Here is a 17,481-nt window from a genome sequence, read left to right as displayed (position 1 = left end):
CCTTTGAACCCAGAACCTCTCGACTGTGAGGCGGACGCGAGATGTGAAGTTTGAGTTAGAAGCGGGCGTCGGATATGCTGCCACTTACATTCCTTTTTTTTCCTGTTTGTCTTTATTATATATACAATACAGTGCTATTTTATTATTTATTAAAAACCTAACAAAAATAGTGTTTTGTGGGGCTAGAACAAATTAAACGCATTTCAAGTAATTTCAGTGGTTATACAAGTACACTGAGTTGAATTGAATTCTTTTGTTTCAATTATGTAAGTGTGGTATAAAAAACAACAAAACAGACAAGATGAAAATAAAATAAAAAAAATTCAGTGAAACTGTAAATACAGTATTTGTAAAGGAGTAGGAAGAAGTACCTCATCTCGACTTCCGTATGATTCTATGTAACTATTACTTTCTATGAACATTCATAGAATACTATAGTAATATAGCAAGAATAATAATATTAATATATTTGCATCCTTATTGCTATCATACACTAATACAATTTTATCAGTATCTTCAATATCTTGGAAATGTCAAGGTGCCACTGTATTTTAAACATTATCCAAAATCTCTCCTGATATATTTCTTAATATATTCCGATATAAGACTAAACCTGTATCACCGCGTGCTAGTTGGCATATTAAGTGAATGAGAGGTCTAAAATGGGCTTCCTTCAACCTGCAGAAACTCTATACGTCCACTTTGGTAACATTGTGACTTTTTTGTGAAGCCTCCCCCTGCGCTTCTGGGTCAACGTGATCAAGAACCCGCAGTTCGTGTTCGACATCCACAAGAACAGCATTACAGACGCTTGTTTGTCTGTGGTGGCCCAGACCTTCATGGACTCCTGTTCCACGTCCGAGCATAAATTAGGGAAGGACTCGCCGTCCAACAAGCTGCTTTACGCTAAAGATATCCCCAACTACAAGAACTGGGTGGAGAGGTTCGTCAAACGCACCGAGTGGGCCTCCTGGAAGCAACATGAGTACACGAATGGAAGCATTTGTTGATTGATTGTGTTCCTGCAGGTACTACTCCGATATCTCCAGGATGTCGGCCATCAGTGACCAGGACATGAGTGCCTACCTGGCGGAGCAGTCACGACTGCACGCCAACCAGTTTAACAGCATGTCTGCCCTGCATGAGATCTACTCCTACATCGTCAAGTATAAGGAGGAGGTGAGCGCTAAAGTCAGCTAGAATCAATCAACACGAACAACAAAAGGTCACATCAGTTGAAATGAAATTGTATCAAACGTTAAGCTCTGGAATTCTCCGCTGCATACAGTACCGCTTTCTCTTTTTCGTCTCCTCTGCAGCTGTTGCTTTTTGTGTTAATGACATCTTCCTGCAATACATGATGCTATTAGTCTCTTGAAAGGTTTTTTTGTGGAGATAAAAGGGAAGACCCATTGGAAGTGTGGCGCTTTTTTTCAGTATTGCAATTCAAAGAGTGAAAGCCATATATTATGTACAGTGATGGGGACCAAGGCCCTACCACAAATAGCAAAAGTCTGCAAGTAATTGACAGGTTCACAAAAAAATCTCCAAATAGGTGAATTTGCAAATGCCGAACCATGAATACGTAACAATTGGTAAGTCATTCCAGAACATACAAAGGAGTTTTGTTTTGTGTATATCTTAGAGCAAGCTTTGGATTCACAGTTGATCAAGTGAAGTTTAAAAAAAAAAAAAAAAGTGCTGTATTGTACTCTCGTCATGGGCAAGGAGAGGTATCTATTTTGCAAGGATGTCCACTTATGACAAAACAAAATATGTATATTTATGGCTGAATGTGATACATTTCCATTAATTTAACCTCATTTCTCATTTAATTCCAACAAATTCCCAAGGAAAGTTTGCAATTGGAATACAGTAATTCCAAAATTCCTTCTATTTATCTTCCCATTTTAATTGAATTGAAGCATTCGGGAATTTTACTGTAATTTTTCCTCCCCTTTTAAACCATAACAATGACTAATCATGTCCATTCGTCCATCGGCTTCCCAAGTTGTGTACTTTCAAAGGTATGGATATTTAAAGTCAAGAGGCAATCTCGAGTTAGCAGGAGCTTTGTCAGCCTATGTCTCTCTCATAACGTTTTGTTACCACACCTCAAAAAAAACAAATCTGAGAGGTGAAGGAAGAATTCTTGTTCGATTTTGCATCGACTGCCCCCTTGGTGTTGGGAACGCGGCAGTCCGACCTTGTCCCCTCTCTATCTTCAGATCTTGTCGGCGTTGGAGCGGGACGAGCAGGCGAGGAGACAGAGACTGCGGAGCAAGCTAGAGCAGGTCATCGACACGATGGCCCTGACGAGCTGAGGATCGTCCGGCGCGGGTATCTATCCGTCTCCCCTCCCTCGCCCCAACGCGCTCCCACACACAACAAACCAAGTGACCCCTGACAATACAACCAACACAAACTCCAAAAGCATTGAAGCGGTATACTTTAAAACGGAGGAGGGGGTTCGGCAGAGATGGGCGGGTCTGTGTATGCCTACGTGTGTTCGTGTGTGTGTGTGTCCGCAGTCCCACGCGCGCGTGCGTGCGAGAGAGCGAACATTTTCACGCACTCCGTTCACGGTGTCGGTGACAGCTTTTGGGTTCTGTGTATGTGTGTTTGATTGAGTTTGGAGCAAAGACACAAAGAACTCCATGCAGGGCCTCGCGTGCGCAGTGGAGCCAACTGAGAGAAAAGCTTTGTGGCTCACGTGTCAGGATGTTGGCTTGGTTTTTTTGGTTTTGTTTTTTGGTATAAATGTAATCAACTGCCCACTCTCTGATCTCTCGCCACTTGTATTACTGCTGAATTTGCACAATTTACAGAAACGCTACAAATGAAGACTATATAGATGTTATATATAAATACAGCTATGTTTTTAAAGAAAGATTAGGGAGAGAGCAGTGGGTTCCAAACCCCCCCCACCCCCCCACCCCCCTTTTTTTCGGGTTTTAATCAAGAGACCAATCCAGAGAATAAAATGCAACAATGAATTTGATAGTTGAAGTGCAAAGAAAAACACTACAAACAAAACAAAAAAAAAGAAAAAAAGTCGTACTGTGCCATGTTTCCTTTGAATGTTGTTTAGTGCAAAGACATTTTGTTAGATGGAATGTGCTACCGTATGATTTTAAATATGAACATGCCTCGTGACTGAAATGACACATTTGAGACTGACAGAAGAAGAAAAAATGACAAAAGACAGCTAGCTGCAGCCAGTTAGTTTAGGGGTCATGCTGCTGTGTCCACTTGAAACAGTGCAATGGTTTTTGGGTGGGAACACCAAATTAGCCCTCACGGGATTGTTGCTCGACCTGATTCCGCTCTGCTTTGTTCCATGACGGCCTGACACACGTTTAGCGACGTGGCCATGAGAGCTGCCCGCTGTGTTGCAGGAGCTGAGTGAGGTCAGGTGGCACTAAGCTGTCGTGTTGAACAAAGTGGGATGGTGTCTTTCTTAGTCTGAAGCAACATGTTTTATTCATGTCCAAAATGTTCATAGCTGGACACAGATGTGCTGAGTGGATATTGTCCGAAGGGAGGGCACCATCCTCATAACCGGCAGCTCTTCTTTGTCAAGCTTGCCGAATGCAACCAGTGGCTTTTAAGACAATTCTCCTTTTTTTCTCCCGCCAACACTCAAGTTAGCTTCTTTTTGACTTTCTGGTGAGAAAACTAGTTTTTATTTTGTTTTTCCTGCCTGCCCAAAACCAAACTGTGGTCTATATAATGTTTTCATTTGTAAATTGTATACTTTCTCACGTGTTCATTTTGTAATCAGGTTGTTGTTTTTTCCCCCCCAACATGTAAATTGTATATTTGATGGTACGCTGAAGGAAAAAAAAAAGACAACAACACAAAAACTCTCTTCAGGTAAAAGTACTTGATGGGACCTCAGTGGGGGTCCAAATGATGAGCATCTGTGTCTTTGTGATGGAAATGTGACTTTGCTGCTTTAAACTCTTGTATTTGGTTTTTCTATCCCATCTTTTAGGGCTGTTATTTAATGCTGATCATAAATGCTGTGGCTCTACAGTTGTTTCTTTATTTGGTCAGCGCACATCGCTAATGTTCAAAGTCAACACGCTACTTTGTTTCGATGAGCGAGATGTGTCGGAACTTCAACTGGATATATTTTAGATAGTTCCCTTGCCACGTGTACAGAGTGGGAATCATGTAAAGATGTTCGATGGAGAACATGACTATTTCCTGTCTGTATGCCTTCATCATATTAGTGCTGCATCCGTACGTTTTTGGGGGCCGCCGTTACATGTGAATGACGAGTATGGATCAGTACAGTGCAGTGCGCAGACGATCCCCCGCAGAAGCACACGAGACAAAAAAGTGGTGATGTGACAAACATTCTGGACTCATTCTCTCTCAGGTTCATGGTCCGCTTGTGTTTTTAATTCTTCTTTATGCTTCTTGTTGTTGATCAAGTGACGGGGGATGCTTTTAATAAAGCATCAGTCACGTTTGCACTGTTTAGGCTGATGGTGGACTTGTTCTAAATGTGCTATAAAGTATGTCTGTGACAAACACATCATGCTTTGTAAAACGGGCCGAAGAAAAAGTCTTATCACTCGCCTCTTTTATTTCCTTTTCTTTTAAAAAAATAAAAATACAAAAATCTTATCTGAGCTGCATACCAACCAAGATGACCAGATATCCAGTTGAGACCAAGTGGCAAAGGAATTTTAAAAACATTTTTAGTGTCTCAGACTTGAAGCGACTGTCACACAAGTTTGCAGTTGAACATTCATTGTGTAAATATTCTGTTGTTTCCTACTTTGCAGATGTACTACTTGTAAATAAACACGCATCAAGGAGAGATTAAACTTTTTTTGCTAAATAAAAATGTCTGTTTTTGGTTTCATTAAAAGAGAACGTAGACTGCAGACAGAATAATGTTTCTGGGTTAATTTGCCTCATGTCTTAAGCCTTTATTTCTTATTCTGTTCACCATACAGTTCTGTTTTACTTTTTATTTATAGCTTTTCTCAACATATACCTTTTAAAAATTACCATTTTAATATATTTTTCACATGAACAGACCCTTTTAAACTTTTTATTTCAACATCTTTTTGTTTTTCGGGTACTTCATAGATTTTTGTTCTATTTATAGTAAGTGGTTAATGTTCTTTTTTTCCCTGAATGTTTTAGTTTAATTTTTTTATTAGCCTTTTTCCTTGATAAAATTTACTTTTGTTTTTCACAATAACATGGACCCTTCATTTTGTTTACATCAGCATGATTTGTATTTTTCTTTGTTAGTTTTTGTTTTTCCACGTTAACTTTGTGTGTGGAGTTCACATTCTCGGTTTGATTTTATGGCTTCTCCCACAGCCCAATGATTGTTTGTTTGTTTGTGTGTCCTTCCTTCTGAAATAAACGGAAGCGACTGAGAAGGAGGGGTTTGCCACACCCGTGTCAAACTCCTGATTCCAAAGATCAACGTGTTGTCGTCCAGCGGCGTGAAAGACTTCATGACAATGGTCTACTGGTGAGATGTGCAAAGAAGGACTCCCATCATTCATCCTTCACCACCATCTTGACATGTTTCCAGTGAAAAGATGCACATGCATGAATGCTTGACCCCTTTAAGTGGTCACCCCTCTGTGGGAGGGGGGGGGGGGCAGGACATTCCCCTTGTACACGAGAGTCACTGCAAATCAATGCAAAGTGATTGCCGATGTCCCACGATGCAAAACACTCTCCATCCTGATGGCAGGGCTCTACTCTGGCATGAACAAGGCCCTCCACAGGGCATTATTTGGGTCATTGAATAAAGTGAGGGCTGGGAAATGTTAGCGCGTTTCAAGGCAGTTGAGCACCGGCATATTGGATTATGGCCATCGATGTGAAGCGTGTTCTTTTCCTCGGTGCACTATTGAAAATGGCGCTGCTTTATTATTGACCACAAGTACCGTCGAGAACAGCAAGCACAATAATAAACCATTGTTATTAAATGAATAGATCTGAGAGCGTCAATCAAAAGACATTCTTTGCCAACGTCTTTTATGGAGAGGTCCATGGTTCCGATCTCAAGGCCCCCCTGTGTGTATTTTGTGCGTTCCCTCCGTGCTTTCCGCTACTCTGCTTTCCTCCGAAGACATTGCTTGTAAGATTAACTGAAGACACTAAATCATCCTCAGGTGTGCATGTGAGCACGGGTGGTTGTCTATGTCTGCGGATGGCTGGCGACCAATCCAAAGTCAGCTTGGATAGACTCCAGCTCATCTGAAACCCTTTAGCAAATGGATGGACCTTACTAAAACAATTTACGTTTGTTTCCTCATTCATTCTTTTATATGGAATGATACAAGTGTGAGAAATACTGAGGCGTGTGATGTCAAATGTGTTTTATGTTGCCAAATATGGTTCCTTGGCATATGAATGTCTAGCATAGACAGTTAATTCTGTTATGAGCTCATCAGCAGAGTTTGAGTTAAATGCATGAATTAAATAGCTAATTCATTATACATTGGCTGTGAGCCCCTTCAAAATTTACCCAAGCCCCATGTTGTTTCTGGTTTATATTTTTAGAATTGAGTATTTTCATCCATTGTACTGTGATATTGAAATCATTTCTTTTTCCCACGGCCATTTGTGCACCTTGTAATGTATAAGGTACCCGAGACTTCCACTCGTGCGTTCGGCTGGCCCCGCTCCTCAGTGTCATAAAGAATCGTGTTGCTACGTGAACCTTAGCACACATTAGCATCCCGCGCAGCCATTAATCTCATCTCCTTTAATGGCTGCTCACATGAAACATCAAAGTAACCAGGAGACACTTTGTTGTCAGCCTGCAGCGTGATGGCGCCCCTCCTCCATGTGCCTTAAGAAGCGTGACCGCCATCGTTCATCATTCCCCCCCCCCCCAAAAAAAACATAGGCTACCATGTATGCTGTGTGTGCTCTCAGTTTACACAGGCACATGCAAGCTTGGCTCGGGGTTAAAAGTTAAAAAAGTTCAAAGCGAAAGAAATAGAGATTATTGCAATCAGCATTAAACACCTTGTCTTTTTTTTTTTTGTTCTTCTTCTTCTTGGCCTTCTTAAGTGTTTAAGCGCTCCCAATGAGGCCACATAAGACACCAAATGTTATCGCCGGCACCATGTGTAACCAGCCGCGCTAATTCAATTAAAATTCCATCCAAGGAGGAACGCTGAATTTGCGCAGCAGTTGCGGGAGCGCTCGATGTCGTAATGATCCTGTCAAGAGGCAAATGATCTCGCCGTGCCAACGCTGTGATAAATTCCTTCGCCAACCGCAAAATGCCCCCCTTCCACCTCGCAGTGCATGCACAATGATGTTGCTATAGTTAAAAGCGATGATCTATATTTCCGCCCCTTTACTCCTTAATCTTTTTGATGCACAATAAGGGAGGGCTCTGTGCTTTACTACATACAGCCAGCGGAATTCTATTTTAGCACAGAGGTCTTTTGGTGTTGAAAGATGAGCATGGCAGAACCAACGCCACACTCGGTGTTTATAATGTCTACGGGCCCTAAAGACAGTGATGGTCCACTTGTGCTGGTGTGGGGAACGGGACAGCTGTGACTGCTTGTAAAGGGTGCTACCAGATGGATTAGTGTCAACCAGCTTCACTTAAGAAGGCGTGTGTGTATAAAGTTCATGAGAACGTCGCACTAATCATCAAATTCCACAGCAGTCAACAAGTAGACGTGTGTAAATGGCACAAGTTAATATATTAGCAATACAATACATTATCTTGCTTCTCTGAATCTATTGCGTCGTCATCGTTAACGCTTCCTGGTTTATGTTCCTCCGTGTCGCTACTGGCTTGTTTTTTACGCCTTACAAGGCCACGAGATATTAATCAAGCTGTGTTTTTCTCGCTTCACGTCAGTTCGTCATCTGTGCAGGTTGAAAAAAAAATGTTTTTTTTCTTTTTTGACTAAGAAGCAGAAATGTGTGTTCAAATGCAGGGAGTAAAAGTAAAAAGTCAGAAAAATATGTCCTCCAGTACAGAACATATATATACAATATAAATATTGTTACTATAAGTGTAAAATTAAGTAACCACTGTTTTATGATGAGATGTAAAAATAATAATAATAATAAAACAAGTCAGTCCTAACTTTGAAGACAAGTTGTGAAGTCAAAAGGTGCAACATTTCCATTTTGTCCACCCATCCATTTTCTGTCTTCCCCTTCCAAAAAGAGATTTCCTCTTTTTCAATTGCATTGTACAGGTTCTAGATGCTGGCACGGTGGGCGAGTGGTTAGTCCAAAATCAGCTGGGATAGGCTCCAACGAGCGAGGTACTCAAAATGGAGGTTATAAGTCACAGTGGAAACTTTTGAAATGATTTATCTTGGTCTCATTTTTATGTCACAGAAACATGGCATTTGAAGAGGGGTGTGTAGGCGTTTTGTATGCACGGTAAGGAGGAAGTTTCCTTCTCCCCCTAAGTTGGTTGCATGTCGACACATCAGTAGGCCATTTTGAATTTGTATGTGGCTCCAGGTTTTGTGTTTTTGTGAATGAAGGCTGACTTTGATGACACTTTTTTTTCTTTACACTTAACTTCCAAGTGCCACCTTTGTGTAGTGACTCGCAACTTTCGTTTTCATTTCTTTTGCTCATCTGCCGGTCTGACTGACTTTTATTGGGTTGTTGGGATGAATTTAATTCTCCCAACTTCCTTTCAGAAAACACGGACCCCATGTGTTCAGAAACACTTTTGTTTGGAAATTGTTTCATTTTTATATTCTAACATGGCACGTGTAAAAAGAAGTTAGCCTCTTCAAAACGTCACAACAACTTAACACTGATGTATTATCACATTGGACAAAAGTATGGGACACGCTGGAGTATTACTGCTATCTTCATATCGCGTAACTTTGAGTGTATACTCTTATTTTCCATCTACTTCTCTTAATCACACTTCGTTGAGGCTGCTACTTCTTTGAACAAGTGTCACAAAAAGCCACAAAAAACAGTGTTCCATCAAGAAAAACAGTTGGTTGCTACGTAAATATATTTAATGTCTAAATATAAACAGTATATTTATCATTAGGGCGGCACGGTGGACGACTAGTTAGCACAACACATGCATGGTAGGTTGATTTGAAGACTCTAAATTGCCTGTAGGTGTGAATGTGAGTACGAATGGTTGTTTGTTTCTATGTGCCCTGCGATTGGCTGGCGACCAGTTCAGGGTGCACCCCGCCTCTCGCCCGAAGATAGCTGGGATAGGCTCCACCACGCCCGCGACCCTTGTGAGGAGAAGCGCTGCAGAAAATGGATGGATGGATGGATTTATCATTAACACAGAGTGGTGATGCCATGCTTCAAGTTGAAAACCGCATAGTGAGTAAAACTGCCTTATTCAATGTGCTTTCAAGTTTGCACTACAAATTGTCCCTTGCAACAAGTACTCACACCGTGTAATAATAGTAACTCTGAAAGAAAACAAAATCAGGGTATTATTTCTCTTGAGTACATTTACATGAATTAGTGAATGTCACGTGTGGGATTTCAGGGTTGGAGAATCTCACAACACATTAGTGCGTCATGTGACGTGACCCGCAACGCTTGCACACATTATCATTTTTACTAAATGATGTGCTCCATAATGATGGGATGATATGGACATAGGCTGATTGGTCCAAATGATGTCGCGTAGTTGTCATTTTTATTTATTATTATTATTGCTCTGACTTTGAATTATGGCAAGACACATTAAAGACCAAATTATACGATTGATGAGTATTAATCATGTTTTTTTTTTTTTTTTTTTTTTCTCTCTCTCTTCCCCCCCCCCCCCCCCCCCCCCCCCCCCCAACTGTCCCTTTGTTTGCTGGCATGAAAATGAGTAAAACTTGCACGAATAAATGAAATAAACTTGACATTGTTGATGGCGGTAAATGTAAATTTAACCTTTTAGCTAATTAGCAATTTAGTATTATTATGAAACGCGATGCTGTTCTGTTCCAGAGGCATTTTTGATGCCTAATCGCGTTAAAGCACATTTAAGGGACTACACATGCAAAACTTTTCCAAGTACAAAATAGACAAGGGGCAGATATCTGATAAGAGCATTTTAATGAGCTCATTTAATTAGCACATTTAGCACGCTTGTGTTTTTCTGCTCTTGTTTTCTGTTGCCCTGTATGTTTTCATTAGGAGGGAGGGGGGGGAGTAAGGTTTTAATAACTGAAAATAGCTAGGCTTTTACAAGATGCATTACTGAATATTTCCCTCAAGAGTTGGGAGAAGTAAAAGTTTATCAACTTAAATGTAAGTAGATGTGCAACAAAAGCAACTTTTTCAACTCAATACCACACATACTTGTATTGAGACAATCTTTTGTTTTATCAGCCTCGGTGGAGGTTTGCAGTATTCATCAGTGTCAAAGATAGGAGTTCAAATTCCATGGCTGATCATTTCTGTCCACTTTATTAATATCTCCACAGGTAGAAAAAAGCATCACGGCACATAATCCATCTCGCGCTCCATTGACGTTGAGCTTCTGATGAGAAGTTAGCACACATGACTTGATGCACTACAGGAACCTCTGAGGTTGAACACAATCCGTTCTGTGAGGCTGGTCAACCTCCGATTTGATCTCCTTTCAAAACCATTTTGTCCCATAGGAGGTCATGTAAAATGACTTCATCTCCTCCGGTCTCAAGCTGTTCGTATAAAAAAAAAACTTGATTATCTGTCCGGGAATGTACACTACAGTATTGACTTTGAGACAGGTAAGCACTGAAATATTATTAAACAAAGACATTCAACAGAAAAATACACATCAAAGGTTGCACAAAAACATGATGTACCTGTTGAGACTACAGTTCAGCGAGCAAAGGATTAACTCCAAGTAGTGGTAGCAGCAGACTCCGACATATTTGTTTCCTATATTTTACAATTGGAATTTCAAATTGTTCATCCATCCATTGATTTTCCTCCGCTCATTCGAGGTCGGGTCGCAGGGACAGCAGCTAAAGCAGGGAAGACCAGACTTCCCTCTCCAGGGGGGACCGAACAGCCCCCATCAGGGAGTCTGGTATCTCATACTCCTGGAGGCACCCCCCACAGGACGTGACATTTACTCTGTTATATTGAATTTAATATTTAAGATGTTACTCGCCTTGTTTCCGCGGAAACTCAGCTTCGTCTTCTTGACTTGGCGAAGCTGGTTTTCCTGCTTCCTCGACTTGCGAACCATGGATTCGTTGATCTTGAATTCTCTCGCGGCTGCTCGATTCCCATGTTCCTCCGCGTAACTGACAGCTTGCAGTTTAAACTGTGTTTCGTAAGCGTGTCTCTTCGTAGGTGACATTTTCGGGGGTCCTTAGCCAAACCGATGCACATACCGGCACTATATACCTACTGGGTGCGTGTCTTTAGCATCCTCTGTCACGCGCACCCTCCCCCCTTTACGTCCGCATGCTGTCCTCAGTCACGTCCGCCTTCCTCTGTATAAGCAGCGTGTCGGCAGGAAATGCTCCCAGTCAGTCAAGCGGAGCGCTCATCACACAACAACATTTATAGATTTTGGAACTCTGTGCACACATAAGGCGTGCCGCATTATAAGGTCCATTTTGAAGAAAATTTAAGACTTTTAAGTGCGCCTTATTGCCGTGAGAATACGGTAGTTCTGAACACAGCCACATGCCAGTTATAAGAGGGAGTAGCTTCAGCAGGAAAGCCCAGACTTTCATCTCCCTAGCTACTTTTTCCAGCTCTTCCGGGGAGACCCCGAGGCGTTCCCAGGCCAGCCGGGAGACATAGTCTCTCCAGCGTGTCCTTGCTCGTCCCCCGAGTCTCATCCCGGTGGGACATCCCCGGAACACCTCACCAGGGAGCGTCCAGGAGGCATCCTAATCAGATGCCCCAGCCACCTCACCTGGCTCCTCTCAATGTGGAGGAGCAGCGGCTCCACTCTGAGATCCTCCTGGATGACCGAGCTTCTCACCCTTTCTCTAAGGGAGAGCCCGGACACCCTGCGGAGGAAACTCATTTCGGCCGCTTGTAACCGGCATCTTGTTCTTTTGGTCACGACCCACAGCTCGTGGCCATAGGTGAGGGGAGGAACATAGATTGACCGGTAAATTGAGCTCCTTCTTCATCACAATGGACCAATACAAAGTCCACATCACTGCAGACGTTGCACCGATCCGCCTGTCGATCTCGGGTTCCATTCTTCCCTCACTCGTGAACAAGACCACAAGATACTTGAACTCCTCCACTCGGGGCAGGATCTCATCCCCGACCTGGAGAGGGCACGCCAGCCTTTTCCGACTGAGGGCCATGGTCTCGGATTCGGAGATTTTCATCCCAACCGCGTCACACCTGGCTGTGAACCGCTCCAGTGAGAGTTGGAGTTCACGGCTTGATGAAGCCAACAGAACCACATCATCTGCAAAAAGCAGAGATACAATACTGAGGCCACCAAACCGGATCCCCTCTACGCCTTGGCTGTGCCTACGAATTTTGTCCATAAAAGTTAAGAACAGAATCGGCGACAAAGGGCAGCCTTGGCGGAGTCCGACCCTCACCGGAAACAAATCCGACTTACTTGCGGCAATGCCGACCAAACTCTGACACTGGTCGTATTCCAACCCTAACGATAATAAGCACTTTAGAAAATGGATGGATTGCTGGATTTGATAACTTCTCCATAAATGTGATCACGAAGACAAAAGGCCAGTGTGCATCTCCTGCCAACGTGGCCTAAAGTACGACTCAGACGCAGCAAGCTAATTGACGTTAGCTTACACTTCCTTTGATATAGTCCATGGTCAGACTCGGGAGCTCCCCTCTCCGGAATGGGTCACGTCCCACAGGATCTTTCGAAGTCTGTCCAATTAGCGCCGCCGCCCCCTCACAGCTCCACTCAACGCTGCCGCAGACCGCCACGAGGCCTGCGCCGGAACGCTTTCACGTGCGTGCGCTCACTATCGACTGTTGTGTGCGTGCACCTCCCACGCTAGACACTGTCAGTCAATTTGATGATGAGTCAAGCAGCCCATGAATCCAGTTCTTTAGAATCGCTGCTCATAGCTGATGTCGTCCACAGTGGCTGCTTTGCTTCCTCCCACACAAGCAATGCATGACTTTGATGCCCCCAATATTATTTTTCCTGTCTGTGTTTTGCAGCTCCACTGAAGCCATCTTGAAAAGTTGTGCTTTCCCTCAGAGAGAAGAAGGAATCAGTTGAGGTCTATTAAAGCTGTGAGGGTCACAACAAAGAGAAATCTACATATTTTTGCTTGTTTTTCCTCCTGGGCATATTTTCCAATTAACATTTCTAAAAAGGAGATAAAATTGCATTGCATGTTCTTGTAAGATAACACTTGAAAACGAAAATTTGGTGTTCATATTTTTTGTAATTTTTTTTAGGCTAAATCAGACTCTATTATGAATCATCAAAGTTGGTTAAACCTATCATAAAAAAACAGATGCTTCCGAAACTAAACCCCGCAAACATTTCACCAAAGCGTCAACCACTGACCTGCTGTCTTCTTCTCATGTGAGATGAGCAGTGAACGCATCAGCTTGTCGTTTGTGCCTGGCACGCGCCGCTGTCCCTTTGTTGTTAGAGGGACATATTGATTGAATTTAGTCGCGTCTCCAACACAGCAGCTTGTGATCAAGTGCATTGTGGGATTGAGATAAGGCAATAGAACTGACACAAGGACCCATAATTAGTTCAATTAATTAACAGTGGGAAGGAGGCCGTGTGTGCGTGAGTTTGTGTGTCATCATTGTTGAGTGTCTTATGATGATGTCATCACGGTGGACTCACAGCAAGAGGCAATATGTGCTCCCAACTAATGACCCCCTGTGGTGCACTGTGTCTTTATACATGGTTGACATTTGACAAAACACTGTCCTGTGAAGCCATCAAAGGAATTGTTTTGATGTCACAGACATATGGACACACGCACACACACACACGCACGCAGACACACGCCATGATGTATGTCACATTTGCAGTACACTCTCCGTGTCAACCAGACAACATTTGGTGCATTTTTTATTTTAAGCTCTTTGCCTGACTCGTGCAGGCAGTTTGGATTCAGTTCCCACTCAGGGACAATGTGAATGTGAATCTGATATGTGAATGTGAATCTGTTTTTATGTGCCCTGTGATTGACCGGCGACCAATCTGGGGTGTAGCCATTTCGCCCGAGGTCACCGTGGAGGCTGGGATAGGCTCCAGCTGCCCGCAACCTTCAACAGGATAAGCGATATTGAAAATGAATGGATGGACATCTTCCTCCATCCATTTTCTATACCACTTGTCCTCACTAGGTTGGCGGGTATCATGGTTGGGGGAGGAGCCTTAGCCTTACAAATAGATCAGCTTCTAATTGCGGGATCAGGGTTCAGAGTTTGGGAAAAATTTAAAGACCCATAAACACAATAAAAAGCTTCTGTGTGTGTGTGTGTGTGTGTGTGTGGCGCATGGGTGTCAACAATTTCACTAAGCGGTCCTGTATGTACCGCTCATGCTATTGGATAACTAAACTGTGCCTCCAGTGAAACTCATTTTTATTTTTTATTTTTTTAAATCAGTTTATTTGAAAGGGGACAATGCAATTTCATTCCAGTCCTGCTTACCTTTGTGGTTCGACATGATACCATTTTAACATAACAGTGGTGCCAAATGTCTCACCTAGACATATTTTAAAAAATAGGCAGACAACAAAAGACTTATGTGGTTTAATTTCACACTTGGTGGGGCACATAATATGTCCCTTGTAGAAATAATATCTCTCTGACGGTGTCAATCAAAAGTGAGCACTAACTTTGTAAGGGCAGAACTGTGGATGAGTTAAATCTTGTTAGGTTGCGCAGGCGTACCTACTCAAGTGGTAGTGTGTCGTGAAAACACATTTCTTTTGTGAGTTAGGATGAGGCAGGATGAGACAGGAATGTTCCAAGAATGGAGGTATTACAGTAAAGCGTGATCCCGAATACAACACAAGTCTTAGAAATAGAATTAATCTGTTCCTGGGTCATAATGTTGCCATCATAAAACCTTCAGTGTCAATTTCATTTTAAAAAAAAACCTTGTTTTTGATTGCTACTTCTGTTTGACCCAGTTTTGTATCTTCGTTGTCCATATTTGGCTAAGACCGCCCCCTTCCTCCATCCGTATAGAAGACCCAATTATGAGCGCGCACGTGTTTGTTATCTAGACAGCGGTTGCTCAGGCTCAATATGCCGGCTCAGCAACTCCGTACACCAGTTGACTAACATGCATGTGATATGGTGTTCATTCACCAATAAGTTCCATAGACACGCAACTTAACAGTAACACAGGTTATATTAAGATATCAACTCATAGGTTCTTACAGGGGTTTCGATACTATAAAAGCAACCCACCGCACCACTCATCATTAGCACTGCCTTGGTCATTTCCCACATCCTGTCCTGCCCTTTTCTGTCCTCTCTCATCCCGTCCTATTGGCAAATTGTTGCATGTCCTCACCGGGTTTCCCTCCAATCCACAAATAAGAGCACGATTTGCCTGTTGTTAGCGTTACTTATGGTGAAATATCTAGATTGACTACTGTCTCACTGTGGTTCGCACCCGTATTCCCCTTGTCCGTTGTGCCCCTCTGTCTGTCCACTAAAACCCTTTTCTGTCCGGCTGTATTTTCAATAAACATCAGAATAATGAAAAATAAAAATAAAAAATAAGCAGAGGGAGTATTTCAAACTCCTCTGTTGCGCAGCAAAACTGTTCCAGCACAAAAGGCATAGAGATCCACCATTCTGCATGGCCATGCAGCTGAACAGGACACGTTTATAAACAATACGTGTTCACCCTTCGCCAAATTGTATTGAGTAGGCTTGACAGAGATGTTTAAAGTGAATTGGCAAAAAAACATCATGTTAAATTGGGGGCGACAGCAAGGATCCTTTGTCAGCAATGTCAGAAAAATACAGTACATGGCTGCTTTAGGGTTAGAAAACTCTTTCTTTTCACGTAGACTGTGCAACGTGCGCCGGACCGCAAATCTGGACACGTGCACGTTGGACATGCATGAAAGATGGCGCACGGGTGGGGCTAGATTCATAAGGTCCGCAGACATATTTAAGTCGGCCGCGGCTATCTCCGGCGCATAATGTATTTAATCACGTTATCTTTTGCCACACCGGCCAAGTAACAATGCCGTCATGCACAGATCACGCTCTCCATGCATGCGAGACCGTCATTAAATGGAATGAAAGAAGCCGCTTTGATTGGCGGCGAATAAAGTCGGCTGTGTTCACGCCCACGAGGCACAGACAGCCCCTTTCTTAAATATGCCGGCTGCGCTCGTCTACTAAATTACAAACACCAGCTCTAACCCGTTTCCTCGCAGTTATGCCAAGCGCAGACCTGAACTTGTGCGAACCACGAGAATAGAGCTCAACATTATTTTGATTGTTGCTTGTTGTTGATTTAACCATATTGTAATGGGCAGCCAAGATAGCGATGTGTGCACCACTTTCCTATGTCGCAGGCAGTTAAGTGACGTTTCATGCCATCGTCATATTGCTCATGCTTCTGTGGTGGCATCACAACAAAACACACACAAAAAGGAAATCAGTTGTGGACTTAAGAGTTCAGTTGCTCACTTGGGTTTTAGTCTTGCGGAAACTGCTGGGCTCTTGCTTGACGTCGTGTTTCAGAAAATCAAACACAGAGATTTTTGTGTGCTTTTTATTTAAATGTGTCAAATATTTTAAGGTTGTAAGGTTTTTAGTTGTGTCCATATTTTTTTTCTTGGCTGCTGGTACTGTAGCCTCTGTTCACATACTACGCAGCCCTCCTGACAGTATCCTTTCTTATTCTATTTTTTATGTGCTTAGCTTTATCAACAGGCATTCACTGGCATTCAGCATTCACTGGCATTCACAGAAAGAATACACCACGTTGATTCTCTTCACAGCAGCCATCACTTTGAGATGATTGTCATTCAGTCTAGCACAGAAGCATATGTAAACAAAAAACACACTGCACTCAGGTGACCGAATTGCAACAAAGAGAGACGAGCGCTAAGTGTGACTATTAAAGCACTTTGCATCCCACCATGCACATCACATATGCATATTTCATTAATGATCCATTTTCACAACAGCAACATGTCTTGTTCTCAATGGGTTTGGAAATACAAAAAAAATAAAGATAGAAAAGAAGATTGAAGTGTTGTACTGAGGAGGAAAAAGAGAAGTGCAAATACAGAGATGAAAAAGAGGAGGGGGAGCAAGCAAAAGGTGCAGCACATGAGCAGAAAGGTGCCTTCGATGTCATGTTGCCATGGTAACTAACTTGTCAGACAGCCATTATCGTGGGATTGCTGGAAGAGTGTTGACAGTGATAGCACCAGTCTTTTAGCACATTTTCACCTTGGACTTCGCACAAAGTGTTTGTTTCCTCCCACTGGCGGCAGCTTTTCAAAAGAAACTTTGCTACATGGACTAAAGCAGTGGTTCTCCCAACAT

At 42.7% G+C, this 17,481-nt stretch overlaps 1 protein-coding gene across 3 annotated transcripts in view; it reads left to right on the top strand.

Annotated features, from left to right (window-relative positions):
* LOC133408410 (plexin-A1-like) overlaps positions 1 to 4,829 on the top strand; it is a 209,212-nt gene extending 204,383 nt beyond the window's left edge. For all 3 annotated transcript variants that reach the window (XM_061687296.1, XM_061687294.1, XM_061687295.1), the window contains 3 exons: positions 731 to 943; positions 1,029 to 1,179; positions 2,229 to 4,829. In XM_061687296.1, the coding sequence (XP_061543280.1) occupies positions 731 to 943; positions 1,029 to 1,179; positions 2,229 to 2,324 (460 nt within the window). In that variant the 3' untranslated portion in view covers positions 2,325 to 4,829. The remainder of the gene's footprint in view (positions 1 to 730; positions 944 to 1,028; positions 1,180 to 2,228) is intronic.
* The last annotated feature ends 12,652 nt before the right edge of the window (positions 4,830 to 17,481 follow it).

This window comes from Phycodurus eques, chromosome 10 (assembly GCF_024500275.1).
Source record: "Phycodurus eques isolate BA_2022a chromosome 10, UOR_Pequ_1.1, whole genome shotgun sequence".
Classification (NCBI taxonomy): Eukaryota; Metazoa; Chordata; class Actinopteri; order Syngnathiformes; family Syngnathidae; genus Phycodurus; species Phycodurus eques.
The sequence above is the reverse complement of the archived record's forward strand: the minus strand, read 5'-3'. Positions and strand labels throughout refer to the sequence as shown.